The sequence below is a fragment of the Megascapheus bottae genome, chromosome 4, assembly GCF_031878675.1.
Source record: "Megascapheus bottae isolate mThoBot1 chromosome 4, mThoBot2.hap1, whole genome shotgun sequence".
In the NCBI taxonomy this organism is placed as follows: Eukaryota; Metazoa; Chordata; class Mammalia; order Rodentia; family Geomyidae; genus Megascapheus; species Megascapheus bottae.
This window is the reverse complement of record NC_143512.1, coordinates 3,698,291-3,714,493: the sequence shown is the minus strand read 5'-3', so window position 1 is coordinate 3,714,493 and position 16,203 is coordinate 3,698,291. Positions and strand designations below refer to the sequence as shown.

Below are 16,203 nucleotides of genomic sequence, written 5' to 3'. Positions count from 1 at the left end.
GTTAACCCTCGAGGTCTTAGGCCTAATAATCTGTGGCAAACGGATGTTACACATTTTCCCTTTTTTGGAAAACTTAAATACATTTTTTTAACAATAGACACCTTTTCCCATGCCTGTTGGGCTACAGCCCATTCCGGGGAGAGAGCTAAACATGCTATCAGTCATTTTCTTCAATGTTTTGCTACTCTCGGATTGCCAGACCAAATAAAAACCGATAACGGTCCATGTTTTGTAAGCAAGTCTCTTGATAACTTCTTTAAACAATGGCAAATTACCCATACTACTGGCATCCCTCATAATCCCAGAGGACAAGCAATAGTAGAAAGATATAACCATGTCCTTAAATCTCAATTAATAAAACAAAAAAGGGGGAATACACTCCCCCCCCATGATCAGCTAAAGATGGCTTTGTTTACTCTCAATATTTTAAATTTTGCCAAAGGGGAACATCTCTCACCCTTCCAGAAACATTGGACAACCTCTATTCCCTATCGAACTGTCTATGTCCGGTGGAAGGACCCCCTTAATGGGGAGTGGAGGGGCCCTGACCCCCTCATTACAGCTGGAAGAGGATTTGGTTGTGTTTTCCCCACTGATGAAACAAAGCCAATTTGGGTCCCTACAAGGGATCTTAAATATTGTCCCCAAATATGGAGGGACCCCAATAATATTGATGAAGACCCAGAAGGCTCTCTGCCTCCTGAGGATATCTCTCTCTCTCTTCTTTTTCAGAATAAATGATGGACCTTACAGTGCTGATCCTGTTTCTTCTTGGAGTCAAGATACCCATCATCAACTTCCTCTGGACCGGACTGCACAGATGGCTACCCTATGTCCTTCCTTGGTCCTATACTCCTCTTGTTCTTACTCTAAACTTTTGGGCCCTGTGTTATCAATAAGGTTACAATTCATTCAAAGCAGGATAGAATCCATTCAGTTGATGAACGAATCCATTCAGTTGATGAACGTACAGGTGCATTACCAGAGGCTTGCTACCAGTGCCAATGACCGCTATGACCAAGGAGAGCCCTATGACGAGGAGGGATCCCTCGACTCCCCTTAGATGTCTCCCCGAGAGCCAATGACGGGTAAGATCTCTGGAGCGGGGACAACCTAAGACAGGCCCGGGGGTGATCTGTACTGTGGGACAGAAGGCCGCAGAGCACTCAATGACGGGTAAGATCCCCTGAAGGGGACGACCTAAGACAGGGGTTTTGCGCGCTTGTCCCCCCTGTTCTAATAAACAAAAAAGGGGGAATTGTTGGGGCCTAGCCTCCATCCCTGAAGCCTGATTCTGGCTCAGCTGCAATTAAAGGGCTTTGTCCAGGCATTTGGTCTTTTGCATACCTCTCTTAAGGCTGTGTACGTGACTCGATTGAACCCCCTGCAGTTTCGCGGGTCTCGCAGCAGCTCAAGTCTCGCGCGCTTTCCTGCACCTGTCCTGCCCACTACCTGAAAGCCCACCCAGACCCTTAGTGGTAACACAGAGGCCCTCTTCCTATTGGCTAGCTTCCCAGTGCCCACCTTCTCCTACCCTAACAGTATATAACTAATTGTCTGACGCAATAAAGGAGAAGAGCATCAGAGAGAGCATGAGAGAGAACGAAAGATGAGCAGAGAGATCTGATGCGCTTTCATGGTTAACACTACTTCTGACTCAGCGTGGTTTTTTCTTCCCCGGTGATTGGGGGAGGGCTGGGTCTTCGACACTTACCATCTCGCTCGGCCCCCGGGGGACTACAGGCTGGCCCTGTGTGTCCCTCCCCGTTCCTGTGTTGCTGCCCCGAGAGGAGCAACAATGGATTTAAAATTTGAATAGATTATTGAGAGGAGGTTGAACTGTAGAGAGGCTCCCTGTTGAGGGCATGTCCTCAGAGATTATATTTTGTCTCAGTTCCTGTGTTATGATGTGAGATGTTCTGTCCCATCCTCTCTGTCATAATGGACTGAGCCTCTAAATGAACCACGAGCAAAAGAAACCTCCTCTTAAATTGTTTCTGTTATATGCTGGACACGGTGGCTCACACCTGTAATCCTAGCTACTCAGAAGGCTGGCTGAGATCTGAGGATCAAGGTTCAAAGCCAGCCAGAGCACTAAAGGACCTGATACTCATCTCCAACTAACCTCTAGAAAATGGGAAGCGGGTCCTTGTTCAAGGGTAGAGTGGTAGCTTTGGGCTGAAGAGCTGAGGAACAGTGCCTGGCTGAGTTCAAGCCCATGACCCACAAAAGACATATTGTTTCTGTTAGGTTTTAGCTCACAAATGGATATATTTTATTTGTTTATTTATTTATTTTTAAAGTTTATTGTTGGTGTAAAGAGGGGTTATAGTTACATCCAACAGGTAGTGGGTGCATTACTTCTTGAACGTTGTTACCCCTTCACATTAAAATGACATAGTCTTTTTTTTTGTAAGTGGGGCTTGAGCTCAGGACCTGAGCACTGTCTTTGGACTTTGTCAAGGCTCGAGCACTACTACTTTACCCACAGCACCATTTCTGCCTTTTTTCTATGTATGTGCTACTGAGAAATCGAACCTGAGTCCATGCTAGCCAAGCACTCTACCACTGGCCAAACTCCTGGCCCCTCTGGTTTCAGAGTTTTTAGTCCTTCTTCCCTCCCAACCTGCAGGAGGGATAGAACATGCCCCGACCAAGATGCCGACTGACCGCCCGCACCCAGCCCTCCCTCGCAGAAGGACAATCAGATGCGGCAGGGAGACCAATCAAGGCAGGAACTCGTTTATTGAGGAAGTAGATCTAGCTAATTTAGGATGCAGTAGCTAATCAGCACAAAGGTGGGCAGGGTGGTGGGAGGCAGGTAAAGAAGGGGAATCAGATGCAGTCTGAGGGGGTATAAATGTTTGGGGCCAATCCCAGAGGTAGCCTGACTTTACATCACAAATCGCAGCCATGCCTTCCAACAAGGTGACGGGCAGGTTGGGTCCCAAAACCAGGAAATGAGCCCGTTTCCCTGATGTGACGTGCCCCACGTATCCCCCTTTTTTATTTTATTAAGCAGGTGCTTGCCTTACATGAGAGTGTGCCTGTCTAGGAATTGATGAAAGACTTGAGAGCACTGATTGGGTGGCCCCCATGGGCATACTGTAGGGAGATCATGAAGAAACCTGTATTTGAAACTTGTATTTGCCTGATCCTTATGATAACAAATATGGGGAGTTCTGAAGCTGTTCCCGTAGTAGCTCCAATTGTTTTGCCTGCCAATAGGCCACTGCTTCACCCAAAGGAGGCCATGAGGTTAGACTGTGACTCCTAGAATTGGGGGAGCAGTTCCATGCCAATTTTTCATAACCAGTCTTCATATAAAGCCACAACATCCGTATCTTGTTTCTCCCTAGAGATTATAGGGCAGGTGCTCTTTAAGAACAGAGGCTGAATGGCTCTGGCCAGGACAGGGGGAGTGACATTTGCTAAGATGCTGCTAGGCCTGCCATGCCCAGGAGGTGGGGCCTGCTCCAGTTTCTAGGAGCTTGGAATCAAAGGCCTGAAAGGAGATAGTAGCTCCTCTTGACAGGGTATTTTAGGTAGAGTTAGGCCTTTTGCCTGGCCTGAAAGTCCCTGTGGGGGGATCAGGACTTATCCATCCCCTAGGGAAATCTCTTTTGAAGTAGCCTTGCCATACCCATAACAAACTCCTCTTCCAGCCCCACTGAAAGAGGTAAGGGTGGTAGAAAGCGCCTAGGCAAGTGAAGCCATTTGGGATTATAGGGCCACAACCAGTGTCTGTGACGGGTGGGCTTAAGTGCCTACATCCTTAGTGGCAACTATCCACCTCCCCATCCAGGCCTTGGTATTATTTTAGCAGCGCAAACTAAGATGGCATCTTTCATCACTGGTTCGTTTTCCTCTAAATCTTTGTTTCTCTTCCAGATTTTAGACATCACTTCACTGTACAGGAGAAAGTTTCAGAAATAAATGCAGCTCTGTAAGTGTTTGTCCTAAAACTATCATGGGTATATAAAGACAGTAACCAGCCAACAGAAAATGTTTTGTTTCAATCAAGAATTTAATAAGCATATACTGATATGAGACATGGATTAGTTATTCACCACCGTAGCAATTAAAGGTAATGCTCTTTATCTGGTGGCTTATGTCCACAATCTTAGCTACTTGACAGGACCTTAGTATTGAAGTTTGAAGCTAGCAATCAGGAAAGTCCATGACACTCTTATCTCCAGTTAACCATATCTAAACTAATGAATGTATTGGCTCAAAAATCATAGAACAGTAGCCTGGAGTAGAAAAGAGCTCAAGGACAGTGTCCTGGCCCTGAGTTCAAGCCCCAAGAGTACCTCCACAACCACCAAAAACATCAAGAGAAGAGAGAGCATATGTAAAGAACTTTGGCTCTGAGCATTAGGTGCTGTCAGGTCCAGCAGCTGTGGATGCAGTGGGATTGTGATGGTCTGTTGAATATGTTTCTTTGAGGAGAACTTTAGCATCATTAGCCACTGTGTCAAAGATATGAATTTGCAAGTAATAATGTTTCCTGATGTAAAGTCCGGTAGCAAGGAGGCCACCATTAGCTGAGCAGAATATTTCCAAGTATCTCAAAAGTTTTTTCCCTAATGGTTCTTCCTCTGTATTTTTCAACATATTTGGAGATTCAATGTTTCTCAGGAGTGTCTCCACAGGTACATTTAATTCATCAGCAACAGCTTGCAGGGATTCATCGTCCACTCCAAAAAGCATTCGATAGTGGCTTAAGCTTTCCTCTAGCTTCTTCAAATCATAGTCCCTAGCTATGCCTACCACAGGAATGGTAGCCAGTGCTCCTGCTGTGAGGGCTTGTAGCCAGACATACTGCATCATGGACTGCTTCTTCCTTTCAATGGCTTCCTCTGTAATATTAGGCAAGGATAAGAGAAAAAGGTGGCGCTTTTGGGCAGGAAGATCCTTTAATAGTGTGTCTGTCAGAATTGGAAAATTATAATCAGATAAATCATAACTGGAGATCAAAAAGATTTGGGGTGCCTCAATGCCATTCTTCTGAAAAGTTTCCTCACAGTATTCTCGAATCTGCTGCAGCACTTTTTCTCGATCAAAGCTTCTTGGTTTGCTTCTCTGTTCATTCATTAAATCAGAGTCCACTTTGCTTCTCACAAAGTAGAAATTCTTCTTCATCACTGTGATTGCTTTGGCAAGATCAAGATCATTTTTCCCAAAGCGTGTGGCAGAAACAATAATGAAGAAGTCATACTCTTTAAATTGTACTTTTTCCAGGTAATGTTTTGGCTGAAAGTTAGGGGTTCCAGTGCCAGGCAGATCCCACAGAGTAACAGTAGGAAACCTTGGGTGTTGGTATGCCGTTCTTACCATAGTTGTTTCCTTCACCCCTGTGGGAGCAGAATCCTCCTCATCATGTCCTATCCCTCTCAAGGCATTGATAAAACTAGACTTTCTTGCTCCAGACTCCCCTGTCACAGCAATGCTAATCGGTGTGTTCTCAATGTCCTTTAATGCTCCAGTGATTACAGAATTTTCCCCCTGGAGGTCTCCTTTGCTCAGATGTAACTTGATGGAATGGATGGTTTCCTGAGAGATGATTTGGTTTTCCATCTTTACATTCTTAAAATATGTATCAAAGCAAGTGGTCAAGCCTTGGTCATCATTAGATGCTTGATTATTAGGTGTTTTAGAGATCTGCTCACCCATGACTTCGAGTGGATAAAGGAGCTATAAAAGTGAGAGAAGAGAAACATGGAAAGAAATTGTCATAGAAAAAGCCAACGATGCTGTTGTCTCAGTTCTATTTCTGTGAGGTTCTTAGCTAGAGGAGTTCTTGTATTTTCCAGTTTTTAAATATTTTAAGCTAAGTTTCTTATACAGTAACATTTGAATTCGAATGGTACGAGGACAAAAAAAAGAACAGCATGTACTCTTAAGCTACCTTCAACAGCTATCAAAACATGTCTAGCCAGGTACCAGTGCCACATTCTTATAATCTTAGCTACTCAGAAGTAGAGCTCTGGATCACGTGGTAGAGTTTGAGCCTTGATCTGGAAAGCTAAAGGGCAGCATCCACAACCTGAGTTCAAGGCCAGTACTAACACAAAAATAAATAGAAAAAACAAAAATGAATGCTAATCTTCTGTCCCATCCGGCGGGACGTCAACTAGGGCCAAGAACCTAGAGGGAGGAATGAAAGGGACAGGAGACATGAAGAAGGCAGCAAGACAAGCCTTCTGATCAAGCTGCGAATTTTATTTTTCACACAGGGGTTTATATGCCTCTTCAGGAGAGGCATGAGGGGGTTGGGGTGTGGGAACCGCTTGGGGCAGGGGGTGTGGTAATGGGATGTTTGCTTCTGCTCCGGGTAGAGGCCAGGTGGTAGGATGTTTGCATATCAATGCAAGCAGGCATGCAGGCACCAAGAATTCAGGGAAGGGGAGAATGTCTCTGACATATCCTCCCTAAACCTTAAAATAAGTGAGGGCGAGGATTTAATCTGAGTGGGGGAACAGAGGCCCTAATAGAAAGGAGATCATGTTGAGCAAGAAGCAAGACACACTAACTGATGTGTCTATCTTTTTGCTGAGGATGCCAACTTATCGGGCGCGTCCCACCCCGCAGGAGCTCAGGAAACAGCTGTGTGGTGGTGGTGGAATCAGGCGGCAGCAGCTTTGTCTCTCAGGAACTCCGATGGAATGTCACACCTCCTGCTGGATTGCCTGCAAATTTCTGCGCAAACTGGTTAAAGAAGCTTAACCTAATGCCTGACTTCAGTGAATTCTCCCAATGATTCCCTGGTCCCTTTATCTAAAGGGGATTGATGGGCGGAGATTCATCTTCTATAACTTCTTCAAGCTGACTCAGGGGCGTTGTCTCTGTACTTGACCAGGAACCTTAAAAAGCTTAGCCTATTTTACCAAGGGGTTGCCAGGATTAGCTGTCAGGAACAATGATTTGCTCCAAACTAGATCATATTCAACATTTAACAACTGCACAACCTTCTTTAGCTACAATAGTTTAGCTTACTTAGCACCCATTTGCAAAGGCATTTTCCTGATTGTCTGGGGAACTAAATCTCTGCAACCTTAAACAATGCTTTAGTTGTCAGATCTAAACAGATTAATAGAGACACAAGTCTCAGATCCACAAACTTTCCTGAATTTGTGGCTGGAGTCAAATCAAAGTTTACTCAGTTAGGACTTTAAACTACCCATTATCACAGATGATTGACAAGTTCCTGCCCAGTTTTGGAAGGCACAGGCCTTAGTAAGGCATGCTTACAAACTATTCTATGACCTCCCGGCTCTGATTAATATTCACAGGGACCTTGCTTTGCCCGGGCTGGCTGGAAACTGCAGCTTTCAGATCAATGAGTCCTACAAAAGGCCACGTTACTCCAATTAGAGCAACAAGGTGGTCGACACAGAAATAGTCTCTAAGCATGAGCTTACCTAGAACCTGGTAAAAGCCAAAGTTACATCTGAATAAGGATTGCTGTTCTTCTCCATGGGCTAGCTGGAAGTTACAAGAGCAAGCTGAAATAGCAATTAAGCAATTACTTTGGTAGTCCTGATTTTAAAAACTTTTGCTGATACTGGCTTAAACAATCAACACCTTAGCCTTTATTTGCAATTGAAAAACCTTTAAGGGCACAAAGAACTCCTTCTGCCTTCAGGCCCCCTAGGGCTCAAGTCACTCCTCTTGCCTTTTAGAAAAGGGCTTTTTTTTTTTTTTTGCAGTTTAGATTACTGTCTTAAACTCCAACAACAGTTTAAACTCAAATAACAGTTTTTCCCTAATGCAAGAACTATAGACATCAGTGCACCAAAAGTCTAAGTCTGGACTTAGTTTCCTCTCTCTCTCTTTTTTTTTTAATACACCCAATAGCATGGAGATAAACCTTTAAACATTCCTTTAAAATACTAATCACATTATCCACATTTTACCATCAGATTTGCAAGAAAAGACAGACAGGCAAAATTTCTGACGTTAATGAACAATTTTACATTTAAATCTCTAATACATGTTTCCAAACTTTAACTTAAAGTAATAAATCCCAAATTCCCTAACACCTCTGTGCTAAACAGGATACAATGTTTACAATGTAAACAGCTGTATGCCTTGCAATAAAATGTAGATTTCAGGATCTAGAAAAATATTTACCAGTTTTTCTTTAAGACAATGCAATAACCCTTTGAGACATAGGAAACATTCAAACCTACTAATTTTCTTGAAGTTTAGACTTAGATTTACCCAATTGCTTTTGTGTTTCAAATGAGCTCAACCATTGTTTTATACAGCATGCTGACAATTTAACCTTGAACATGTTCACTCACACCCATTCGTACACACATTCATACTCAAAGATCTTAAAGCGCGCAAAATTAATATCGGCCGTTCATTTTCCAGAAATTTTAGTATCATGAGGGTTTTTTGCTAATCTTATTCTTGTGGGTGACAACCAAGTTTTAAAACAAAGCTTTTTAACAAAGCGACTAGCTAAAATTTAAGACTGAAGTTTGTGTCCTGCCACCAACTGTCTCCAGACTGTCACTTCCTCAGGTTGTAAAACAAAACGAAACAAACAGGGGGTCAGCCGATACTTACCTCCGGAGGCCTTTGCTTTTCACCTGGGCATCTTTTACAAAAAAGGTTGTTAAAGGAAAACCACTGTTTCTAGAAAAAGCAATCTTATCTCAATAGCATAAATATACAAATTATTAGGAATTGATAAAAGACTTGGGAGCCCTGGTCGGGTCATTCCCATGGGCATACTGCAGGGAGATCATGAAGAAACCTGTATTTGAAACTTGTATTTGCCTGATCCTTATTAATTTTAGTAGCTCCAATTGTTTTCCCGGCCAATAGGTCATTGCTCCACCCACAGGGTGGGGGGCATGCAATTAGACTGTGGCCCCTAGAATTGGGGGAGCAGTTAAAATGTCACAACATCTGTATCTTGTCTCTCCCTAGAGATTACAGGGCAGGTCCTCTTTAAGAGCAGCAGCTGAATGGCTCTGGCCAGGACAGGGGGCTTGCCAATTGCTAAGATGCTGCTAGGCCAGCTACACCCAAGAGCTGGGGCCTGTGGCAGTTTCTAGTTGCTGGGAGCTTAAGGCCTGAGAGGATTGCTGATGAACCAGGCTTTGGAGGATGGTTTTGGCCCAGGGCGAATTAGGCCCATTTTTGGAGACTGCTTTCTTAAGGTCTTTTAGGGCAGGTCTATTGCCCCCAGGGTTAGCATTTATCAAGCATGGTGGGGAGAAGTAAAATGGTGCTTAACCTCCTCTTCCGGTTTAACACGAGGTGAAGTGTGCCAAGAGGGATAGTACAATGGCGGAGGTTCCTCTGCACCCCAATTGTTTGCTGCAAATTCTGGGGCAGGAGCACTTGGGGAAGGGCTCTGGGGCCTGATCCCAGGATCAAAGGGGCCCAAAAATCCCTCCTCAGGGCGAGGCTCTAAAACCTGAGCAGCGGGAGGGCTAACTCTCCACAACTCTGAGCACTCTTTACTTAAAGTTTCCTTGGCCCTAGATGCCTTAAGGGCAGATAAAGTCTGATAGACCCCAAGGGGAGGATCCTCTCCCAAGTTAATCTTCCTCCCTCTCACCAGGAGACATATGCAGTCCCATGTGGCCCAATTGAAAAGAATGGCTACCATTAACACGGCACACGTTAAGGCCTCCCAGAGATCTGAAATCTCCATACCTCTGCTTTTAAATCTGGACGCTATGAGCACCGGTTAATTTTGTAGATCTGACCTGTCCTGAGCCACCAACAAAATATTATCAGAGTGTAGGGAAATTGTAAAAAAGCAATCTTTAAGATCAATGATCATTTTATCTACATAAAAACAATTACTTGTCAAACACATTTGGTAAAGGCTATTTACAGCATACATGGCCAAGCATGCACTATTTACAGTTTCAAGCAGAAAATCTTCCTTATTTGACCACAATTGCAATAACTACATGAATCTGATCTCCAGCTTGGCTCTGGGTTACCGGGAAAGCTAAGAAGGTTTGGTTTTTCAAAAGCAAGGTGGCAGAGTTCTAAATCGAGGGAGGGAACGCAACTCTTAAGGAGTTGAATATGTTCCCGTCTATGTTGGAGTGATCGCCGCAAGGCTGATAAATCAGGCATAGGGGGATCGGGCTCGTGGAGAGCCGGGGCATGAGAGAAGGGGGTCGGGAGGCCTGTCGCAGTACCTCCTCTCCGTACTTACTTAGAAGGGGGTCGGGAGGCCTGTCGCAGTACCTCCTCGCCGTACTTAATTCTTTTTAACCCAAATTCTTCGTGTCTTGAGAGCCTATGAACAATTCCTGTGACGATGATGCCTGTCCCATGGTCAGTCACTTACCTTTCGCCGTCTCCACTCAGCGTTGACCGAGATGTCTCGGGCGGGCCACTCCGAGCTGGTCACACAATCACTTGGATCCAAGGTTTCCTGGAAGACAGCGTTCCTCAGCCTCGCGGGCACTCGAGCCCCATGTTGGGCGCCATTTGTCCCATCCAGCGGGACGTCAACTAGGGCCAAGAACCTAGAGGGAGGAATGGAAGGGACAGGAGACACGAAGAAGGCAGCAAGACAAGCGTTCTGATCAAGCTGCGAATTTTATTTTTCACACAGGGGTTTATATGCCTCTTCAGGAGAGGCATGAGGGGGTTGGGGTGTGGGAACCACTTGGGGCAGGGGGTGTGGTAATGGGATGTTTGCTTCTGCTCCGGGTAGAGGCCAGGTGGTAGGATGTTTGCATATCAATGCAAGCAGGCATGCAGGCACCAAGAATTCAGGGAAGGGGAGAATGTCTCCGACAATCTTCTTTTATGTGACCCCACTAGAATAGGATAGCAAATCCATGAAGACTTACAATTTAATGCATGTCTCTTTTAGTATTTGCCTTCAAATTACAGGGAAATTTAAACACTGTAATTAATTGTTAATACATTTATTAGTTAACATAATATGAGCTGTAGTTTATATAATAAGTATATAATGCTATCAATACCTAACAACAATTTTCCAGCGGTGTTTTTTGAACAAAATTTTATGTTTCTTCCTATTTATTTATTTATTATTTGGTTATTTGTTGGGCTTGAACTCAGGCCCTGTCTCTGTCTCTGTCTCTGGGGCTCTTTGTGCTCATGGCTGGTTTTTGACTGGTTAATTGGAGATAGGGGTCCCCTGGAGGACTTTTCTGCCCTGACTGGCTTTGAATCACCATCCTTAGATCTCAGCCTTCTGTGTAGCTAAGCTTACAAGTGTGAGCCACATGTGCCCAGCTTTATTTGTTTTGAATCTTACAGAATTGAATCAAGATTTCAGGAAAAGCCAGTCATATTGTTTGATCAGTATAGTTCTCTACTTCTTCCTTCCTCCTCCTCCTCTTCATCTTCCTCCTCATCCTCCCTTCCTTGTTTCCTCCTCATCCTTCACCTTGGAGCTGCTCCTGGGTTTTGAAGTCAGGCCCTGGACACTATCCTTGAGCTTTTCTGCTCAAGGATTGAAGTTGTACCACTTTAGCCATAGCTCCACCTTAGACTTTTTGGTGGTTAATTGGAAATAAGAGTCTCATGGACTTTCCTGCCTGCACAGGATTTGAATTGTGATTTTTAGTTCGTAGTCTTCTGAGTACGTAGGATTCAATGTGTGAGCCACTAGTGTTGTATTTATTAGCAGTATTGCTTATACAGATAAACGGTTTTCTTTGTGATAAGTTCATACATGTATATAACATGAATGAAGGATGGATCCTACTCACCCCCTCAACCTTCTTCATATCACACCCCCTTTGACTATTTTCTTTCTTTTACTCTAGTAGTTTTCCGTATAAAATTGTTTTTTTTTTTCTCCAATGGGCAACAGAGCAGACTGAGATCCAAGAGGAATGTTTGTTGTTTATTACCCATTGTTTCTTCTTAAATTCATCTTGCCCTTTTCAGCTCTCTTGGTGTCTCCTGTAGAACGACCACAGCCTCTATCAGTCCCAGGCACCCAGCTTCCAGCTTCCTTTAGAATTCTGTCTATGGGGGGCCTCAGCAAGGGTGTGTGCATGGATGAGAGTGGAGTGGAGGCAGGGTCTCCCTGCTTGGAGGTATTTCTGACTGTAGCTGTCAATGATTACATCCCCTGCTAATGTCCTCTGTCAACTGTTATTGTTCTCATTGGGCTTTCAGGAAAAGATTTTTTTTCTCCCTTTTTTTGTTTGCCTTAGGATTATAAAAGCTTTTCACTTCCCATCACCACTTTAAATAATTGATTTGCCCCAGCCCAACTTCCTGAAATGCTCTTTCATTTGGGCACATAGTGATAAATCCTGAATCAGCCAGGCATAGATGTGTATGTTTTTCTCCCTGCACAACACATACTGTATTTGAAACAAGGGATAATAATATATGATATCCACCAGGTACTGATGATTCACACCTACAATCCTGGCCCTTCAGGAGGCTGAAATCTAAGGATCAAGGTTCTCAGCCAGCTCAGGCAGAAAAGCACAACAGAAAACACTTGCTCAGACTAAGGGAGATGCAGTCCTTTAACCAAATGCTGTACTGAAGTTACACCTAAGGCCTCTTCATACTGCTCAATATGCATAAAACATGTTTAAGTATCTTATAAGTACGTGCTTGTAAAAGCTCAAAAGTCTCATTATATGTATATATGTACAGTAGTCTAGTACATATACTATCTGCATAAATAGTAGCGTATATTCTATATACACCACATGCTAGTATATATGTACTATATTGTGTATATCTATAGTAGTATATATAGTAGACTGTGTATATATGCATTTTTGTAAACACCCAACAAATCTTATTATATATGGTTAGAACTAAACCTTACCAAAGGACTATGTGTAAACAGCTTCCACTTCCAAGCACTGAGATGGTTCTAGAAGCTCTACACATCAAAAATGACAAGGAACTGTTAGGTTCTCACTAATGTTGTCTTGCCATCTTCCATTTAGTTCCAAGTTATTGTTCTGTGGTTACTTCACTGTTTTGCCTCTAGCAGATGAAATCTTTCTCCATGCTATGCTGTTTTAAGCTGAAAGCAGGGGAGTAGGTGATTTCTTGCCTGCCAGCTGGACACAGGAGCAGAGCCTTCTCCAAAGGGCACTGCCTGGGCAAAGGGAATTGTGGGGCTCTGTCCACTTCTGGATCTTATTGCAGCAGGCCTGGTACTGGATTTGAAGTCCAAGAACTGCATATCATTAGTTCCTTCTCCCTCCCCCCAAGTGGGAATTTAGTCTGTGTGCTTTCCTTGCTTCTACTTGGTGGAGTTTTTTCAACAGGAGAGTTTTCCCTTCCTGCTTTCTATTTTCCAAAGGTCATTTTTAGGAGTTTGAACTAGTCAGATATTTTCACCCACATGCTTGTTTGATTTTTTTCCTCAGTAAATAGAGATTCAGCATTTTCTCAATAATTAGAGGTACACCATAAAAGAGAAACTTGGAGCTGGGTGCCTGTGGCTCATGCCTGTAATATTATATAATCAACTACATCACAAGAATTGAATGACAACAGATTTAGAAGACCACATTTTGAATTATCCCATTTCTATGAAATATCCAGTAAAAAACCAGTTAAAGCCAAAGAGATAGAAAGGTGATCAGCTATTGCGGGGAGCTTAGAGATGGAAATCTAAGTTGTGAGTGCAAAAGGTATACGCATTGCTTTTTAAGGCACAGGAAATATTCTTCAATGTACTCCAGACTTTTCACTTGAAATCCCCTTCTGCCTTGGTCTACAAAGCAGCAGATCCAGACTGCTTGTCAGCATTTATAAGATCACAGATTTTTTTACCCCCACCCCAGTCTTTGTTTTGGCCAATCAGTGCAGAGTGTAAATGTGGTCTTATTCTAGAAACCCTTGCATTTCCAAGAAATGAAAAGTAAACCATGCTAGGTAAACCCTTTACCTGAAATGAAAACAACCAGATGAGGATCCAAGAAACACAACCACGAAGATCAAAGGGAGTTTATCACCAGCAGAGCTGCCAAGGCTAATTCTTCCATGGGAGAGGCCAGTGGTAGTTATTCTGAATAGGTGGATGGACAGGGAAGACAATGAGTAGGCAGGCTAGAGTGCAGGGCTTCGTGGAGTGCTTTTTGTGAACCGGGGGCTGAGATCTATGCCGAAGGCGTATGATGGAGACTGTGAAGAGTCAAATGGAAGAGTAACTTAGCCATTTCCAGGAAGCACCAGTGAACAATTTCTGAAAAATATACAAGAGGCATTTAGAGCTTGGCAAGCAAGGGGAGCACCAAGAAGCAACTTACTAGCCAGTTTGGAATCCCTTCCATGATCACCCAGAGGCCACTTTGTCCTCCTTACCTTCACAACACATCCTGAGGTAAGATTCACATGACAATATTCTTGGGACCTATGAGACTGCCAATTTCAGTCTTGTTCTAGACACTTTCCACTTTTATGACTGCAACTCTATTTCCACATGAATGTATTTCCCATGGATTTTGTTGCTCTTTTTAAAAATAGGAGAGAGTTGAATACTGAGTGTATGAATCAGTGAGGAAACACAAGGAACAGGAAAGTCAGTGTGGATGAAGCCATGTTGTTACATTACACAAGCCCATGACTGTGATAGAATTCATCCTCTCAATCACTCTCAATCCTTATTAGCTACAGTCAGGGGGTAAAGCTTAGGTACATTTCAGTCAAAACAACTGAGACATTCTAACAGGCCATTTACCCCAAATTACATAGAATAGCCATGAAAGATTTGAGATTGAAAATCCACCTTTTATAGTATGAGATTCAAACAATTATGTATTGAAAGTAACTCAGGTGTTCAGTGACCCTTTGAGGACAGAATTCCAGAGGGAATCAATGCTGGAATGTGAGGGAAACCATTTTACTCTGGTGCCTTCATGACGAAAGAAATCCTTAAAGATGACGGCCAGGAGCTTGGCCTAGTGGTAGAGGGTGTTCAATTCCTCTGTACCATATGCACAGAAAAAGCTAGAAATGGTTCTGTGGCTTAAGTGGTGGGCTCTCACCTTGAAAAAGCCCAAGGACAGTGCCTGAGTTCAAGCCCTGGCCCTCAAGTTGAAAGAAAAAGAAATCATTAAAAATTAAAGGAGGGAGAAATAAAAAAGGTAAAAAGGAAGAAGAAGACCGGTGCCTGGACCCCCTAAAGCTGAACACTTTGATAACTGTGTTCTTCTAGTGACTGTACAGTTTGAAATATCATTTTTATCAAGTTTTATAAAAATGCAGAATTTTATTTTACTTATTTTTTAAGCTATGTGTTAGCACACAGAACACTTGCTCTGGGGAAAGGTTGATCTGTCACTAATAGAATATCTCCAAAGCTGGCTAAAAATGGGGGATGGGAGAGAGAAACACCTTCTCTGCTTGTGTTGAGAAGCATCTTGTTGGATGCCAGGAGAGGGATTCCCTCATGTTGACCACAGCCATCTTGGCACAAACACCTCGCGATGTGGGAACACTCAAAATAACTTTTGTCTTTCTGCTTCTCCCTCATCAGCACTTACTTAACTCCCTGAAAAGCAGAGGCCAAGATGGGTGCTGGTGGCTAATGCCACTCTGGAGGCTGAGATCTGAAGATGAAAACCAGTCTGGGCAAGGCAGCCTGTGATACTATTGTCTCTAATGAACCACCAGAAACCCGGAAGTGGTGCTGTGGCTCAAGTGGTAGAGCACTAGCCTTGAGCTGAGTGCTCAGGGACAGAGCCCAGGCCCAGAGTTCAAGGGCCACAACCGACCAAAAATGAAACAAATAAACAAAAAACCCAGAGGCCACTTTGGACCTTGACCCTCCATGCCTACCCAGTTGGTTTTCCCAATGTGCCAGGCAATCTGGACCTCACAGCGGCATCACTGTGAGCAACGATTTCCTTTCCAAATGGTGAATTTTCAGATTGATGCTTCTGCCATTTTCATTTCCTGAAAGTCAGGGTTGGCTTGGGAAAAGTTGTTAAACAGCATAGTTATTGTGGAATGTCGATCCTCATTCTAAACTTTCCCTATCCAAGAAAGGAGTTTGGAATTTGTTTTGTATTTTTTTTTAAAGTTTGTCCACCCACGTTCTGGCTGAAATACCATGATTGTTTGTGAAAAATATGTTTAATACAACTGGATATTTTGGCGTGGGTAAATAAATCAAAGAAGGTTTGGTGATCATCAGATGACAGAAATCTAGCTGTATATATTTCTGCCTGCTGTATATAGTCCTCCAGG

At 43.4% G+C, this 16,203-nt stretch overlaps 1 protein-coding gene across 2 annotated transcripts; it reads right to left on the bottom strand.

Annotated features, from left to right (window-relative positions):
* Positions 1 to 4,047: 4,047 nt before the first annotated feature.
* On the bottom strand, positions 4,048 to 13,350 carry LOC150063873 (interferon-gamma-inducible GTPase 10-like). 2 transcript variants are annotated; one of them, XM_090331203.1, is made up of 3 exons: positions 12,824 to 13,350; positions 11,736 to 11,931; positions 4,048 to 5,697 (listed from the first exon to the last, which is right to left on the bottom strand). In XM_090331203.1, the coding sequence occupies exons 2-3, from the start codon at positions 11,751 to 11,753 to the stop codon at positions 4,378 to 4,380; spliced, it is 1,338 nt and encodes a 445-aa protein (XP_090187329.1). In that variant the 5' UTR covers positions 11,754 to 11,931; positions 12,824 to 13,350; the 3' UTR covers positions 4,048 to 4,377. The 2 variants fall into 2 exon arrangements, with proteins under 2 accessions (XP_090187329.1, XP_090187330.1); XM_090331204.1 differs by lacking the exon at positions 12,824 to 13,350 and having other exon boundaries at positions 11,880 to 12,607.
* Positions 13,351 to 16,203: the final 2,853 nt, after the last annotated feature.